This window comes from Tetranychus urticae, chromosome 3 (assembly GCF_039701765.1).
Source record: "Tetranychus urticae isolate SD_2017Ah chromosome 3, NJAU_TeUrti_SD_1.0, whole genome shotgun sequence".
NCBI classification, from domain to species: domain Eukaryota; kingdom Metazoa; phylum Arthropoda; class Arachnida; order Trombidiformes; family Tetranychidae; genus Tetranychus; species Tetranychus urticae.
In genome coordinates, this window is record NC_142960.1 from 6,293,344 (window position 1) to 6,311,008 (window position 17,665).

The 17,665-nt window shown below is 32.7% G+C and overlaps 6 protein-coding genes across 7 annotated transcripts; 2 read left to right on the top strand and 4 right to left on the bottom strand.

Annotated features, from left to right (window-relative positions):
* The first annotated feature begins 609 nt into the window (after positions 1-609).
* Positions 610-2,988, top strand: LOC107371377 (adenylosuccinate lyase). Of its 2 annotated transcripts, none has more exons than XM_015939433.3 (4): positions 610-756; positions 1,228-1,762; positions 1,828-2,456; positions 2,526-2,988. In XM_015939433.3, exons 2-4 carry the CDS (start codon positions 1,282-1,284, stop codon positions 2,853-2,855), a joined length of 1,440 nt encoding a protein of 479 aa, XP_015794919.1. In that variant the 5' UTR covers positions 610-756; positions 1,228-1,281; the 3' UTR covers positions 2,856-2,988. The 2 variants fall into 2 exon arrangements, with proteins under 2 accessions (XP_015794919.1, XP_015794918.1); XM_015939432.3 differs by lacking the exon at positions 610-756 and adding an exon at positions 1,043-1,131.
* Positions 2,989-3,112: 124 nt separating this feature from the next.
* Positions 3,113-5,616, top strand: LOC107371376 (uncharacterized). Its single transcript, XM_015939429.3, has one exon. It carries the CDS (start codon positions 3,269-3,271, stop codon positions 5,330-5,332), a length of 2,064 nt encoding a protein of 687 aa, XP_015794915.2. The 5' UTR covers positions 3,113-3,268; the 3' UTR covers positions 5,333-5,616.
* Positions 5,617-6,292: 676 nt separating this feature from the next.
* LOC107371375 (proton-coupled zinc antiporter SLC30A2) lies at positions 6,293-8,528 on the bottom strand. Its single transcript, XM_015939428.3, has 4 exons — positions 7,819-8,528; positions 7,317-7,720; positions 7,068-7,202; positions 6,293-7,001 (listed from the first exon to the last, which is right to left on the bottom strand). The coding sequence occupies exons 1-4, from the start codon at positions 8,289-8,291 to the stop codon at positions 6,859-6,861; spliced, it is 1,155 nt and encodes a 384-aa protein (XP_015794914.1). The 5' UTR covers positions 8,292-8,528; the 3' UTR covers positions 6,293-6,858.
* A 1,091-nt stretch (positions 8,529-9,619) lies between these two features.
* LOC107371374 (uncharacterized) lies at positions 9,620-12,209 on the bottom strand. Its single transcript, XM_015939427.3, has 2 exons — positions 11,028-12,209; positions 9,620-10,960 (listed from the first exon to the last, which is right to left on the bottom strand). The coding sequence occupies exons 1-2, from the start codon at positions 12,100-12,102 to the stop codon at positions 9,798-9,800; spliced, it is 2,238 nt and encodes a 745-aa protein (XP_015794913.2). The 5' UTR covers positions 12,103-12,209; the 3' UTR covers positions 9,620-9,797.
* Positions 12,210-12,458: 249 nt separating this feature from the next.
* LOC107370909 (cleavage stimulation factor subunit 1-like) lies at positions 12,459-14,320 on the bottom strand. Its single transcript, XM_089268710.1, has 3 exons — positions 14,142-14,320; positions 13,651-13,916; positions 12,459-13,530 (listed from the first exon to the last, which is right to left on the bottom strand). The coding sequence occupies exons 1-3, from the start codon at positions 14,210-14,212 to the stop codon at positions 12,557-12,559; spliced, it is 1,311 nt and encodes a 436-aa protein (XP_089124836.1). The 5' UTR covers positions 14,213-14,320; the 3' UTR covers positions 12,459-12,556.
* A 1,307-nt stretch (positions 14,321-15,627) lies between these two features.
* Positions 15,628-17,414, bottom strand: LOC107371725 (high mobility group protein DSP1). The gene is made up of 3 exons (XM_015939877.3): positions 17,216-17,414; positions 16,660-16,992; positions 15,628-16,475 (listed from the first exon to the last, which is right to left on the bottom strand). Exons 1-3 carry the CDS (start codon positions 17,363-17,365, stop codon positions 16,344-16,346), a joined length of 615 nt encoding a protein of 204 aa, XP_015795363.1. The 5' UTR covers positions 17,366-17,414; the 3' UTR covers positions 15,628-16,343.
* Between the last annotated feature and the right edge of the window lie 251 nt (positions 17,415-17,665).

A 17,665-nucleotide genomic window follows, 5' to 3' on the forward strand; every position in this document is an offset into this window, starting at 1 on the left:
CAACTATTAATATGAATTATAAACGATCCAAGAAGAGACTGGTGAAATATCATCAAAACATGTTGCAATTGCTAGATTCGAATCAGGAATCATAAATTGATAAATGAAATTTTTAACGATACTGTTGTACCTGATCATCAGGTCCTGATGTAAGATCTGTTGTGACAACTGCTAGAACGAAAGTTCTAGCAGGATTCTCACATTTTTCCTACCATTTTAGTTATCGTCCATCCTCTTTTTTGGTGTATTATGACTTTTAAATGTCTTCTTTGGATATTTTCTTACTTCCGAAACGATTCCTGAAGCATGTATAACTCAATTCGATCTTAAACTACACTCAAACCTCTCATAATGAGACCCTCCGATAATGAGACAATTTCTGATCAGAGTCATCTATGGATTTAATAATCAATTAGCGCTATGATTTTAACTTATTTCTTTATATCATCTATGCAGTTTCTAATGCAATAATATTGTTGATAATTAGTTAAACATGTTTTTTGATGACAATTGAATCATTATTGGTTAAATTAAAATGTAACCAAAACAAATATGTACCATAATCGATATAAACAAAGCCAAAAAATCCTTCGTTCAAATAGCGTCTGTGGAAATAAGCTTAAGAGATATTCACAGAGAGTCTCATTATGAGAGGTTTGAGTGTATGTTTAAATTTTTGTAAATTTACTGTAAAAGAGTCGATATTTTCATCTATAAGTGCTAAAATTTTTGTAATCCGAGCCATTATCAACTTTGGTAAGTCATTTTTATCCTGCAATTCTTGTTTCTAATTTCGAAACTATCATAATTGTCGGTAATCTTATTCGAGTTGTGAGATGAAATCTCAGTTATTGTTATTTTTTAGCATGGATAGATAAATCTATTAAAACCATTAACTTTTCATCTGGTGAGGCTCTCGAAGTGGTGGTTTCTTTGCGATATAATCAACCGTTATCATCTTTGATTCACTATCTTACGTGAATCAAGATACCCTGTCAGATAAAAACATATGTCTTAGGCTTCTTTACCAAAGAGAATTTCTCTCTATTCTCTGTTCAGAACTCTACCTTATCTACTATCATAACAGTGATATTCAATCATCTTCAAAGCAATTGAAGCTTACTCGAGAAGGTTATTTAACGATTTTTACTTTAATGTTGTATCAAAAACTAATACTCAATTGACTCTTGTTAATCACCAAAGAAATTTTTGTTTTTTCTCTAATAGTTCGATTTCAACTTTTGAATAATTCACCTGGCCAACAAAAAGAAGAAATCTAAAATGGACTCAACACACGGATTGTACCAATCACCTTTATCTCAGCGGTATGGAAGTCTTGAGATGAGGCAAAATTTCAGTGATATTAAGAAATTTACAACGTGGAGACTTCTCTGGGTAAATTTGGCTAAAGCTCAGCAAGGACTTGGAATTAATATTAGTGATGAACAAATATCCGAGATGGAAGATAACATGGACAAAATTGATTTTGAATTTGTCAAAGAAGATGAAAAAAGGACCCGCCACGATGTAATGGCCCATGTTCACGAGTTCGCTTCAAAATGTGTAAAGGCAGCGCCCATTATTCACTTAGGAGCAACAAGTTGCTTTGTTGGAGATAATACAGATTTAATCCAAATAAAAGATGGATTTAATATATTGTTACCCAGGTTGGCTCGTTGTATCGACAGATTCACCAAATTTGCCAAGAAATACCATGATATGCCTACACTTGGTTATACACATTTTCAACCAGCACAATTAGGTATGCTTTGATATTTTCATCTCATTGCAATTTCATTTAAACTGCTATTTGAATCTATTTTCTAGTGACTGTTGGTAAAAGAGCTTGTCTTTGGATCAATGATTTACTAATGGATCTAAAAAACTTCGAACGTGTCCGAAATGACTTGAGATTTAGAGGGTGTAAAGGAACAACTGGTACTCAAGCGTCATTTCTTCAACTGTTTAACAATGACGAAGAGAAGGTTAAAAAACTTGATGAACTAGTCACTAGGTATTCTGGATTTGACCAAAGTCAAATTGTTACTGGTCAAACGTATTCTCGCAAGGTTGATGTTGAAGTCTTGGGTGCCTTAGCTGGTCTAGGTTCAACAATTCATAAGATTTGTTCCGATTTGAGATTGCTGGCTCACATGAAGGAAATTGAGGAACCTTTTGAGGAAACACAGATTGGATCTAGTGCAATGCCTTATAAACGAAATCCAATGAGATCAGAAAGATGCTGTTCATTAGCTAGACATCTGATGGGTGTCATGGCTTCCGCTTTAAACACTCATTCAGTTCAATGGATGGAGAGAACACTCGATGACAGTGCGATTCGACGTATTATTATCCCAGAGGCTTTTATTACTGCTGACGAGGTTCTTATAACATTACAAAATGTTTCCGAAGGTTTCATTGTATATCCAGCAGTTATTGAGAGAAACATCAATCAGGTAAAAAATGATGAATTCACTTGAATAAGTTGAAATTTTTCAAACTTTTCTTTGTTTTTTTCTTTGCAGGAGCTTCCATTCATGGCAACCGAAAATATCATCTTGGCTATGGTGAAAAAAGGTGCCAATCGACAGGAATGTCATGAAATGATTCGACAACTCTCTCATGAGGCAGCTCTCCAAGTTAAACAATATGGTAAAAACAATGACTTATTAAATAGAATTGAGAATCACAGATATTTCGAGCCAATCAAAGCAGAATTAAAGGACCTCATTGATCCCCGTTCATTCGTTGGTCGGGCGCCTCGGCAGGTGATTGAATTTATCAGAAGTGAAGTTGAACCAGCAATTCATCCCTATCGCAATGTGATGAATATTAAAGCGAGTGTTACCAAATGAATTCAATCGCTATATCACGTTTATCTAATTTGTTAGTCTTATTAGATGTTCAATGTTATTTTCTGTCGCATAACATTCAAAATTTGTATTAACTTACTCATTTTATCAACTATAAACAACTTATTTAGTTTTATTTAAATTGTTCTTCTTTTATATTATGACTAATTTGGTCGCCAAAATTTTATCAATAACAAGATTTGAGCGTTTGTACAAAGCAAAAAATTTAAAGCTTTGCGGTTTCCAACTCGAACAAATAGCTAGATGGCGTTGTGTGTCTCGCTTTCCAACTTTGAATTTCAATGATTAGTATTTTGTTCCTATGTAATCTTTGATTCAATCTCATTTTTTTATTGTTGTTTATTTATTTTTTGTTTATCTGTCCTATTGATCGAAAGAGCAAATCAACTATTAATATGAGTTATAATCCATTTGTTGCTTCTGTTCATGGACATCCTAGTTTCAATCCTGTCAAAATCGGTTCTAGAGGAGGTGCGGGCTCAGACAATAGACTTGTTAAACCACCAAAACCACTCGATAAACCAGTGGTTTCATATGCTCGTTATGGTCGCAAAGGATTACAATCACCTCAAAAGCAAACTGATGGTAAAGTCAGTATTCAGGGTGTCGAAGAAGAAGAAGAGACTGGTGAAATATCATCAAAACATATTGCAAGTGCTAGATTCGCCAGGAATCATAAATTGATAAATGAAATATTTAACGATACTGTTGTACCTGATGTAAGATCTGTTGTGACAACTGCTAGGATGAAAGTATTGAAAAATCAAGTTCAATCTTTGACAACTCATCAAAAAAAATTGGAAGTTGAATTACAACAGATTGAAGAAAAATTTGATGTAAAAAAGAGAAAATTTCTTGAAGCAAGTGAAACATTTCAGGAGGAAATGAAGAAGAGATGTTCGATTAAACCAGTTGATCCTGCATCTTTCCAAGCAATGGTAGATAAAGCTTATCAACAATTAAAAAAGGAACAAGCCCAGAAAGAAGAATCTGCCCGTAAAAAGAAAGAAGCTGAAGAAAGACAAGCTCAACTTTTAGCACAAGAAAAAGCAGCAACTATTGATATTCAACCGGTTGATCCAAATCAAGGTCCTCAAGCACCTAGACTTTATCCACCAGCAACTACTACAATACATTTAACCTCAGAGATTCCAAACAACGGACAATCGCACCTTCCTGATACTGGAGATGTAAGAATGGATGACATGACAACTGTTAAAGAATATTCAACAGAAACTATCGCAACGCCAACAGGTAGTACAAGTATAGTAGAGTCTAGTCATAACAGACAAGGAGAAAATGAACGATATGATACTCGGGTTGTTATTTTAAGTCAAACAACTCCTCATCCTAGTACTACACGAATGCCTGTATCTTCTAATTCAGGCAATGCAGATGTAACAATGGATAATATTACAACTGTCAAAGAATACACAGCAGACTCAGATAATTTGAATGAACAATCACAGAGTAAATTTACAGAAATAACTAGCGAAGTGACTAAGCCAAATGATTATACTAAACCAGAAACAACAGCAACAATGACTGTATCTGAAGCCCAATATTCAGCTACAACTGGATTCATGCAAATCGGAACAAGTGAATCAAAACTCTCCCCTAGTGAAAAAATGGATACAGATGAAATTAAAACTGAAGATCAGCCTGCATTTGAATCGCCATCTATGATATCGATACCATTACAATCTTCTGTTTCAAATACTGCAACAACGAGAACAGACATTGTTGATAATTCAACTGCGCGTTCAACTGTCGATGTAACGCCTGAACTCACATCTACGAAAAAGAGCGTTGATGAATATAACACAGAAAAATCATCCACAACTATTACACAAGTAGAGTCAATACCTGATTCTATAAGAAAAGATGAAATGACTATATCTGCAATGAGCGTGCCCGTCAGTGCAGAAATGGACGATAAATTAATAAAAGAATCACCACCGCAAGAACCTTTAGTAAAGGATATGGAGAAAAAAGAAGAAACAACCACACAAATAACAATAACACCAACTTCTGAACCAATTGATAACTTGAAACCTGTAGCAGATCCTTCATTGACTACACTTATTACACCAGTAACTTCGGAAGTAACAGCACAACCCAATAAAAATGACCAACAATTTACAACTACAATCTCATCAAGTACGATATCACCAAGTGTAGATGGAATATCAACTGAAAAGATAACAATTTCAAATGAAACGTCAAATCAAGTACCAGAAACTAGTAGGTTGGAAGCTGAATATAAGGTAGAAACCGAGGAAAATTCAACTACAAAATTACCATCTACTTCAATGTCAATAACAACTGTACCTAGGATAAGTGGTGAAGCTGCAACAACTGAATATTCTGTCGATCAAACTACTGTTGAAATTACAAGCAAATCTACAGAACCATTATCTTCATATGATACACCAACGACAAGACCGGAACACGAATAAATAGCTTGAATCCAAGGAAAATTTAATGACAAAACAGAAAGTTGACACTCCAAATAGTTTTCGATATTTCGTATATTTACCTGTATCAGCATTAATTTATAACTTTCACGGATGATTTTAAAGCAATATCTCCGTATTAAAATTCTGGTCTATTCAACAAATAAACTTATACTGTAAAATATTTCTTAAATTGCTAAATTATTGTACAATCTTCATGTATCAATCCAAATTAAATAATTAGATTATCCGTCTAAACTGCTAATAAAGTTAATTTTATTCGACAATTTACTTTCTATCGATTAATTTTCACATTCAGTTTACATTATTACAGCCAACTCATTATAAAACCAATCATTAAACTAACAGCATTAAATGCATCTTTCACTTGTTAGGAATGAATGGTCAGCTGAACAGTCGCGGTTAGAAATTCGACCAACTGGCACCGTTTTGTATTTAATCTGTCAATCAGTCACTTGACCGTTAATTGACTAGCTTCAATAACTATAATATAATAGTTATAATAACCAAACCAGTGTGTAACCAACGTATCTCTCAAGTGGAAGTTATCTTGTATTTCAATTTCATCTACTTTGCCATTTTCCCTTTTACTGAACTCAAATCTCATTTAAGTAAATTATGATCATGGGCTACTCGCAATCGTTACCAAATAAAAGAGTTAATCTTAGCCGATTAACGTAATCGATTAAATTACCGCATAATTTATAAATTATAGTTTAAGAATAATTAGCAAGTTTAATTTGCTTAAATGAATCATTAACAGTCCTCATTCTGTTCGATAAAATCATGTAGAAAAACTATCAAAGACTATCAACACGAAACTTATAAATTTTGTATTATATTCTGTGAATAGGAAATCGAAATAATGTGAATAAGGGAATCAGCAAATTATCAGAGAAAAATTGTAAGTTAAAATTAAATAAAATTAATCGATAGTTAGGGTCAGTTATTGAAAAATCTAGATCGTTTCAATCAATAGTTAAGACTACAGTTAATAAAATTCATGTTACATCACATGCTTTTTAAGCATTTACAAATTTATATATATGGAAATTAACAAAATCAAGTTCAACTTAATGGAATCGTCAGGGTTGGAAAACAATTAAACCCTTTACAACATATTTGATGCTTTGCATTAATTGACTGGAAAAGTTGCAAACTTAAATTTGCCTTCTTTTGCATGGATAATCTTAAGACATCCAGAATGGTTGAAAAGAAACTGGAATGAATAACAAAAAACGGATGAAAAAGCGCAAAGGACAATACATTAAGAGTCATGAAAAAATTATTCAGTCCATAGAAAAAGTTCAAGAATCGCTTGCTTTGTGTGTTGATCACTCAGAATTAATGAAGGGATTGATGGAATTAAGTAGGCGTTCAATGGTTTGAGGACTACGACCAGCATATGAGAATTATCGCCATAGTTTAATTTCATTGCCATAATTTAATTCAAACAATCAAGTGCAAAGTATGCGATCCTGAACCTTTGAAGTGCACTGTAGAGTACATCAATTAGGTACTTGACACTGATCACAATTATCCATTTCTGTTTTGTACTCTTCCAATTGTAGTGTCAATTCAAATATGTCAAATTCCGATTTTAAACGATCAGAAGCTTTCTTCAGAATTCGCGTTCGATCTTCATCTTTTCCTAAAAAAAATAAAAATAATGACGTGTTAAAAACTAAATGAAGCTAATGCAGCTAATTTACTTTACCTGTAACTATGTGAGCCGAAAGGGCAACTTTATCCATATTAAGTGACCAGATTCTCAAATTGTGTACCTTAATAACTCCTGGAATTGAACCCATTGCTTTGTATACTTTGATAAAATCGATACCTTTAGGAATTCCTGAAATTATTTTAAAATACAATGATTAGATATTGAAAAATGGCAATTTAGTATTTTGATGTAACAGTGTTGGTGGAAATTAATATTGAAGTATAAATAAGTTGATTTGTTTACCTTCCATTAGGACATTGAAAACATCTTTAATTATGTGGTATGTAGTCAACAATACGAGGACGGAAAAGAGAAATGTACAAATTGGATCGATAAAAGCCCATTCAGGCTTAAAATAGATGATCAAAGCTGCCACAAAAACTCCAAGACTTTGAAAAAAGTCTCCTAAAACGTGAATAAAAGCCGCTCTGACATTTATATTTGGTTTCTCATGTTGGTGGTTATCCAAAATTTCCCCAGTTTCAACTGAATGATAGTTTGAGTAACTGGAGTAATCTAAAAGGTAGTTTCTGTTTTTATTGGAGGCATCATGTGAGTGTTGATGTGAATGATTCTGTGAGTGACCATGTGAGGGGCCATGTGAATGACCATGAGGTATACCACCGGCTTGTAAAGCGATTCCCATACTAAATACAAAAAGAAAGGACATTATGAGTATTAATTTGATAAATTGGAAGAGAAGTCAAAAGGATAAGAAAAAGTTACAATTCGTAATAAAACTCACATGATATTGACAATCAAACCAAAAGCACTCGTGATCAACATGTAAGTGGGTTGAATTTCATATTGTTGAGTGCAAAGACGTTGAGTGGCACAGTAGATTAGTACACCGGTGACAATGTAAATAAGCATAACTGATATTAGAGCTCCAATAACCTCAGCTCGATAGTAGCCGAAACTCATTCGTTGTGTTGCCGGTCTGGATGCATACCAAATGGAGAAAAGGCTGATCATGAAAGAGGCAAAATCGGTTAATAGGTGAGCTGCATCGGTAGCAATCGCAAGTGAATTTGCCATTAGACCGCCAACAATTTCAACCACCATGAATATCAGACAAATGATACTGGCCACAATGAGACGCTTACGTGCCACTGTATCCGCACTGTTGTAACGGTCACTTGAATGACAATGGTAATCATCAACAGTTGAAGATTGGTATAGAGTTGTAATTATATTGCTGTCCTCGATTCTACTCATGGTTCCAATCAGCAGTCTTAGGATTCACAAAAATAAGCAACAGCAATTCAAATTGTATTGAGTGTGTTGAAAGATAGAAGCAAGCAAATCAATGTTGATCTTTACGCTGGGACAATTGGAGACAATTAAACGAAGAGACAAGATGGTGATGATGATGATGATGAGATTGTTGATGCAATAATGAAAAAATAATGAACAATAGACATCACGAATTGTAGTTTGGATCTATTAGCTTAAGCAAAACACTGAGAGACTCTTCGCTTGTCTAAGAGGTTTTACATGCTAAATTTTGGGTCTGATCTAATCCAACAATCAGAGATTAAAAAGATTGCAAGTTAAAACTAATTTATTCTCATTTTCCGACTCATTCTCTCTACTATTTGATTATGATGATGGTAAAGGATTAGTAGTGATTAGCGCAAAAAAAAACAATTGAGGGCAAATGAGTAAGGTTAAATTTTCTTTGGACGATAAACATTTTTTTTACATTGAAAAAAGACAATAACTTAAGTTTCTAATGCAAAAAGACAAATTATCACACATTTGACGTGTATATTGATGAGAACTCAAATAACGACTTTCAATACAACCAAATGATAACAATTATCAACTATTTAAGGAAATGGTTAATTACAAATCTAAGTACCTAAATTAAACAGTTTGGTTTGCCGATCAATCATAATGGAAATGTTTGCTAAAAAACTAAGCACTAACATGCAAATGTGTCAATGCACTTTGTTGAGGTAAGTGTTAGAGTTGAGTTTGTTATGATTTCTTTATTCTTACTTCATTGCTAATGGTTATGATTTATCAAATTGGATAATTTAGGCATTTAGATTTGTAATTAATCAATTTCCTGCGGTTGAGACAATTACTAATATCTTTCATAGAGATAGAGCAGCAATAGTCATTGGGGTTCATTGTAATCTACAAGCAATAAGTTTCTGAACCAAAGTCATTTACCGACTTTACGGGAAAGTAAAAATTAATTAAGAAGAGGGTTATTCGTACAAGCTGATGATTAAATAACAGTCGAAATAAAATAAAGTCAATTCTATGTGGTGCATGTCTTAAAATCTGTAAATTGAAGGCCAACAAAAGCAGCTAATATGTGAAGAGACAAGAACATTTGATAATAGTTATCATTGGATTAAAGTCGTTGTTTGTCATCAACACACTTCAAATATGATAATTTGCCTTTTTGCATCAGAAACTTAAGTTATTGTCTATTCTAATAAAATTGGTTTATTGGGAAGAGTGCAAAAATATGATCAGCTATATCGAAGTTATCGACTGATAACATAAAAATCGTATGATAACTCATCAAATTCATAGAAATTTTTTTGTATTTAGAAAATTTTATACAATATATTTTAAATTTGTTGGTAGATCAGGTTACTTATATCAAAATCTTGCTCTATGAGCACGTTAGAAATGTCAGTGATACAGGCGAATGAATGAGTTATCTAATAGTATTAAAACGACGAAAGATTAAAAGTTTTTTCTTCAACATTCGTTGGATTCAACTGTTGCATTAACTCCATCTTTAACTTCTGCTTTTGTTGCTGGTGTATCATATGAAGATAATGGTTCCGTGGGTTTGCAGGTAGTTTCAACAGTGGTTTGATCGCCAGAATATTCAGTTGCTGCAGCTTCACCACTTATGCTAGGTACAGTTGTTATTGACATTGAAGTAGATGGTAATTTTGTAGTTTCATTTTGCTCGGTTTCTACCTTATATTCAGCTTCCAAGCTACTAGTTTCTGATACTTGATTTGACGTTTCATTTGAAATTGTTATCTTTTCAGTTGATATTCCATCTACACTTGGTGATATCGTACTTGATGAGATTGTAGTTGTAAATTTTTGATCGTTTTCATTGGGTTGTGGTGTTACTTCCGAAGTTACTGGTGTAATAAATGTAGTCAATGAAGGATCTGCTACAGGTTTCAAGTTATCAATTGGTTCAGAAGTTGGTGTTATTGTTATTTGTGTCGTTGTTTCTTCTTCTTTTTTCTCCATTACTAAAGGTTCTTGCGGTGGTGATTCTTTAATTAATTTATCGTCCATTTCTGCACTGACGGGCACGCTCATTGCAGATATAGTCATTTCATCTTTTCTTATAGAATCAGGTATTGACTCTACTTGTGTAATAGTTGTGGATGATTTTTCTGTGTTATATTCATCAACGTTCTTTTTCGTTATTGCAAATTCAGGTGTTACATCGACAGTTGAACGCTCAGTTGAATTATCAACAATGTCTGTTCTCGTTGCGGTATTATCTGAAACTGAAGGTGGTAGTGATGTGGATATCATAGATGGCGATTCAAATGTAGGCTGATCTACAGTTTTTATTTCATCTGTATCCATTTTTTCACTAGGGGCGAGTTTTTGTTCAATTGTTGTCCCGATTTGCATGAATCCAGTTGTAGTAGAATATTGAGCTTCAGATACAGTCATTGTTGCTGTTGTTTCTGGTTTAGTAAAGTTACTCGAATCCGTCACTTCGCTTGTTAATGTTTCTATTGTTACATCTGTCCTATTACCCGATGATCCAAAAGTGATACTGTTCGCTTCAACACTGTCAGCCTTTGAGGTTGTTGGTTCAATTATTCGTGAAGTTTCAGTTATTTCCATTTCTGTCGACGGTAATCTTTTAACAGTTGTAGCTACAATAAAATTGCGAGAAAAAAATTAGATTACGGTTTCATTCCTGTTTCATTCAATTAAACTTACCATCTGATTGTTCATTCAAATTATCTGAGTCTGTTGTGTATTCTTTGACAGTTGTAATATTATCCATTGTTACATCTGCATTACCTGAATTTGAAGATACAGACATTCGTGTAGTACTAGGATGAGGAGTTGTTTGACTCAAAATAACAACCCGAGTATCATATCGTTCATTTTCTCCTTGTCTGTTATGACTAGACTCTACTATACTTGTACTACCAGTTGGAGTTGCGATAGTTTCTGTTGAATATTCTTTAACAGTTGTCATGTCATCCATTCTTACATCTCCAGTATCAGGAAGGTGCGATTGTCCGTTGTTTGGAATCTCTGAGGTTAAATGTATTGTAGTAGTTGCTGGTGGATAAAGTCTAGGTGCTTGAGGACCTTGATTTGGATCAACCGGTTGAATATCAATAGTTGCTGCTTTTTCTTGTGCTAAAAGTTGAGCTTGTCTTTCTTCAGCTTCTTTCTTTTTACGGGCAGATTCTTCTTTCTGGGCTTGTTCCTTTTTTAATTGTTGATAGGCTTTATCTACCATTGCTTGGAAAGATGCAGGATCAACTGGTTTAATCGAACATCTCTTCTTCATTTCTTCCTGAAATGTTTCACTTGCTTCAAGAAATTTTCTCTTTTTTACATCAAATTTTTCTTCAATCTGTTGTAATTCAACTTCCAATTTTTTTTGATGAGTTGTCAAAGATTGAACTTGATTTTTCAATACTTTCATTCTAGCAGTTGTCACAACAGATCTTACATCAGGTACAACAGTATCGTTAAATATTTCATTTATCAATTTATGATTCCTGGCGAATCTAGCACTTGCAATATGTTTTGATGATATTTCACCAGTTTCTTCTTCTTCTTCGACACCCTGAATACTGACTTTACCATCAGTTTGCTTTTGAGGTGATTGTAATCCTTTGCGACCATAACGAGCATATGAAACCACTGGTTTATCGAGTGGTTTTGGTGGTTTAACAAGTCTATTGTCTGAGCCCGCACCTCCTCTAGAACCAATTTTGACAGGATTGAAACTAGGATGTCCATGAACAGAAGCAACAAATGGATTATAACTCATATTAATAGTTGATTTGCTTTCTCGATCAACAGGACAGATAAACAAAAAATAAATAAACAACAATAAAAAAATGAGATTGATTTAAACAAGAGTGTATGAGACCAAAATACTAATCATTGAAATTCAAAGTTGGAAAGCGAGACACACAACGCCATCTAGCTATTTGTTTGAGTTGCAAACCGCAAAGCTTTAAATCATGTTATAATATATTTCATCTCACATGAATTGAATCTCTTTAAAACGTGATTGGAGATGAGTTTCATCATTAAACTTTATTCAACATTACGATATAAATGATATTCACTGTTAATAGAAACTAAATTTTCATATAATAGATAAAACTTTACACACAAAAGTTTTTAAGTAGAATCTATGTTTTTTTTAATTTTGATTGATAACATGAAGATTATACAATAATTTAGCAATTTAGGAAATTTTTATACAATTTATATTTCTAATTTGTTGATAAATCAGGTTTCTTATACCAAAATCTTGCTCTATAATCATCTGAGCACGTTAAAAATGCTGGTGATACAGGTGAATGAATGAAATATCTAACAGTATTATTATGTCCTAAACTTAAAAGTTTTTGTCTTTCAGCATTCCTTGAGTCCCAAACACAAAGACTAGTTGTCCGTTCATCAGGAAATAAAACAAAATCTTCTGTATGATTGAAGACTGCTTGAGCTCTATGCATTTGTTTACCCGCTGTACCAGCTCCAGTATATGCAATAAGACAACGAGACATTGATAATTCCCATAACTTTACCAATGAGTCTTTACCAGATGAAAGTATATATTTACCATTACGAGAAAATATAACAGAAGATACTTCATGACCATCATGAGCTCGTGGAAAATTGTTGATACATCGTGATGATACTCCATCCCAGACTTTTATTTCTCCATCTTTTGAACTTGTAACATAAATTCCACCATTATATGAATAATTACATGCAGTTATGGGACCAGAATGTTGATCACTAGGATTAGGTCCAACATAACCCTGACAGGTATTGATATCATATAAACGAACAGTTGGATGTTGTGTTCCAACAAGTAAAAAGTTTCCCGATGGATGGAATGACATACAACGTAATACTGATGCTTCATTGATTGTTTTAAGAGCTCGTTTTACTGCTGGTTTAGCAAAATCGTAAATTTTGATAGTTAAATCTTGAGATCCAGAAATGAGTAATTGTTCCGTTGGATGAAAAAGTAGACATGTAACTTCCTCTAAATGATCATATAATGTTCTTATAACAGGATGATGAGCTTCTGGTGTTTGATTAGATTGTGGATCTTCTGATACAGTTCCAATACTTTTTGCAATCATCTTTTCAACATCTAATATTTTGATAGAAGCATCTTGAGATCCAGTAGCCACTAATGAACCATCAATATTAAATGCACCAGCTCGACAAGGACCTAAACATAGATGAATTTCAATGTAAATTTAATCTATAAACCTTACTACATGTAAATGTATATAAATGTATTATAAATGTATTATAAAAGCAAAAATTATTTATCATTGTAATATATTACCTTTATGAGCAGTTACATAAACAGTTTCATAAGTGCTTGGTTCAGGAGCTGAACAATGAGATTCTGTGTCAAAATCTAAATCAATTCCAGATATTGGTGGGGCTAATAATGATTCTTGTTCTTTATTTTCTCCTTCAGTTTTTAAACCTAATCCAACCAGATGAGCAAGTCGGTCTGATGGTGGTGATGCCAAATGATTCAGATTTAGTTGTATAGCTCCAGACAACTGATGAGCAATTGATTGGTATCCATCATAAAACAGTTGACTATTAAAAGGTGAGATTGATAGTAAATTATACAAATTTATCATTAGTAAATCATTGCATTAATATTAATATAATGTATATTGTATAGATATTGTCATACATGTAAATCCATTGCCATACCGGCAACCCGGCTTTTCATTTTGGCTCGCTTTCTCATCATATGTTAACACTTTTACAAAAGCTTGGATTGAGTGAAAAAATATATAAAAAAACAGCGATTTTTACCTGATCATTAATTTATATAAAGTATCTCGTTCCTTGATTGTTGTCGATTGTTTAGATTGATGTTGAGACATTTTCAATATTTAAATATACTTTGAAAAACACAATTATCAATGAGCTATTTATTATTAATTTGAACAATTTCTATTTGTTTATATTGGTGATTTGCTTTCAACACACTGTTTTTTTTGCAGCTTAAAAGAGGAAAATAGTCTGTAAAGATGTTGACTCTGTATCCATGGATCTATCCTGAAGTGTCTTTACATACCAAATAGTAAAGAGTTCAATATAATTTAAACTGATTAATTATAGTTTTCTTATTGAAATTTATTTAATAGATTTATTTGATTAGAAAGATCATCTTGTATTATAGAGAACAAAAAAAAGCATTAACACACAATAAAGGTTACTTGGAAAGCTTAAAAATCGCTTGTTATATTTAAACGCTCTGTTTATCTATGAATAGGAAAGTCATAAGGATAAGGCCTAAAGATATCCTTGTATTTCATGCTATTAGCAATAATGGTAGAAACAACAAGTATGAACAATATTTAACGATAATATTGAATTAAAATATTGAATTGAAATGAGATAAGTAAAGTTTAAATATAGATATTTATATTGTAAATTTATAGCTTTATTATTTCAACAGATTGTTACAATTGAAGTGTTGTAACCTTTATTTTTAACCGTCACATAGAAAAGGGCAGAAAATATTTCCGTTGAGAAGTTTGAAAAACTTGTATTAGTACCAACAATTGGCTAGTTTAAGGTTAGGTAGTTAGTTTGTTTGGCATTGGGGTCATTGAGAAGAGGAGAGAAGGGAAGATATACATACACAAAGGCATAGAAATGGCTGCCATAGAAAAGGAAAGGAAAGATGATGATGTGAAGATTTAAGGGAAGAGAGAAGAACGATATTTCATATTCGCCTTTCTTTTACTCTCTCTCCTCTTTACCTTGCGGGCTAAGTTGGCAGTTGGCGGGAAAATTTATCCTTAATTACATCCTCAATGTATTTCCTTTGATGGGAAAATACTAATTAGCAATTGTCGATAACATAGAAATTGTAGTTTCATTGTTTTAACGCTGTCTCAATTTATCTTTTTGCTTATTTCAAGTCACAATTAGTGACTGAATTTTTGATGGCAGTCAATGTACTTGAAGCTAAGTCACAATCAAAAGATTTTCGATTAAATACAAGGCCTCTATTCAAGTTTTATCCTGGCTCAGAGGATAAGCAAGATTTTTCCATATTGAAATACTTCTATTTAGACGCGACAGTTGAGATTTTACTCTTAATATTGACAGTCTTAGTATTCAAAATGCTTCTCGACTTGTTTCAGCTAAAATTCATTATTTCAAGTCTTCTATGCTTAGAAGCGCAACTGCAAATAGCAAAATATTTTGAGTCTCTTCTCAGATTTTTGTTAATTTAAAGAAGGGATAATTAAGAGACAGAAGGTCGTGATAATTAAACTCGATGAAATAAACCCAAATTCGCTTTAATTGAATTAAATGAATCAACAGATTGGAGATGAGTAAAGTATTATTATGATCAAAATAATAATATTGAAATTGAGAAATTGATAGAGGAATTGTCTTGTGTATGGATCTGTGTATGAGTGAAATTTCCTCAGAAAGTGAAGGTTGGGCGGTTTTATATTTGTTTTTGTATTAGAGTAAAATGTAACTTAAAGTGATTTTGATTGATAAAAATGAAGTAAACGATTGAGATACGATATTGGGAAAAGACAAAATTGTGATAATAATTCGACGACGGGGAGTGGTTGAGAGAGAGAACGAGAAAAAGAAAGAGAGAAAAAGGGTCAGACAATCTTGAAGGCGTAAGGAAAATGGATTAGAAATCTAAGGTCTTGAGATTTACTCATTTTTGAATGTTTTGAATCCTAATTGTTGGATTGATAAAGTCGACTAAGAATTTACCATCTGCTAATTTATTTTTTTAATTGACTTGGGTTCAATTAAGCATTTCATTTTTTGTCAACTTCCAAAGTCTTCGATGAATAAGTGGCGACGAATCTGGAGGGATGAAATTAAATGGAAAGTTGATTGTTACATTTTCAACTCTTTCTTTTTTCTTTCTCTCTCAATCAACGATTATGGTGTTGATCATCGTGTTAAATCATAATGATTCTATTACTGCAAAATACAGATTTCAATTTTTGTGTTTAAAATGAATGTTTAATCATCATCGTCATCGTCATCGTCTTCTTCTTCTTCTTCCTCCTCTTCCTCATCTTCATCATCAGAATCGGCTTTCTTAGAGCTTTTAGCTGATCCTTTAGGTTTTTTGTTCTTGTAAGCATTAGATTCCTGGAAATACAAGAATTAATATAATCAGAAAATAGAGAAAATAATATGATAAAATTAGTTACAAGATATTAAGACTAGAAAAAAAAACACAATAAAATTCAAACAATAAAATGAATGCACAAGTATAGATCATGATTACTAATAAGCAGTATGATTCATAAGATTAAAACACAAAAATACTGACCTTTTCATATCTAGCTTTGTCTTTAGCAGCAAGAGCTTCGTATTTAGATTTGTCCTTTTCACTGATATTACCCCATCGCCGACCAAGTTCTTTGGCAACTTCACCTACACTAGACTCTGGCATAGTCTCCTTTACCTTTGACCTCTCGTCATTACAGAACCAGAAAAATGCAGAAAGTGCCCTTTTAGGTGCATTAGGATCCTTTGCCCGTTTCCTCTTTTTACCGCCTTTCTCATTTTTAGAAGGCTTGTAGTCAGCCATTTCTGTATCATACCGTTTCTTGTCTTTTTCAGCCATTGTATGGAAACGTTGCTTCTCTTTCTCATTCATGGTCTAAAATAGGTAAATAGATAAAGAAAGACAGAGAAAATTATCAACTACATCCTAAAAAAGGTTTTCTAATAAATAGAAAATTAAAATTTTTTTAAATAAATGCTAAAAAAAGATAACGAAACCAGAAAAGTTGAAAAAAATGAATACATTTTGTATGGGAAAAAAGAGTAGAGAAGTGCAAAGATACATAAAGGTACAATAGAAAAAAGAAAATGTCTCTTACCTTCCATCTTTCAGCACATTTCTTTGAGAACTCAGCAAATACCACATTCTCTGAAGGATGTTTCTTTTTATGTTCTTCACGACATGTTTGAACAAAATAAGCATAAGCAGACATACGTCCTTTTGGCTTTGAATCACCACCTTTACCCATTTTGATAACTTTTTAGATAAATTCAATTAAGTTTCACTTTACAACACAAAATTAAAACCAAAGAGTAAGATGGAGAAGTATATGTATAAGAGCTGTAGAGACAACCAATAGGATTTAATGCTATTGGTTAAAGCCAGAAAAGCAACCAGTTTTTGAGCTCCATAGTAACTCATACCCGGTTTTTTCACTTTTTCAAATTTCTCAGCCGTTTAACAAGGCGCCATCTAGTTTTTTGAATTATCACAAATTTCTTGATTACTGATCACTGATCATTGAACAGCAACAATCAGTTTCACACAA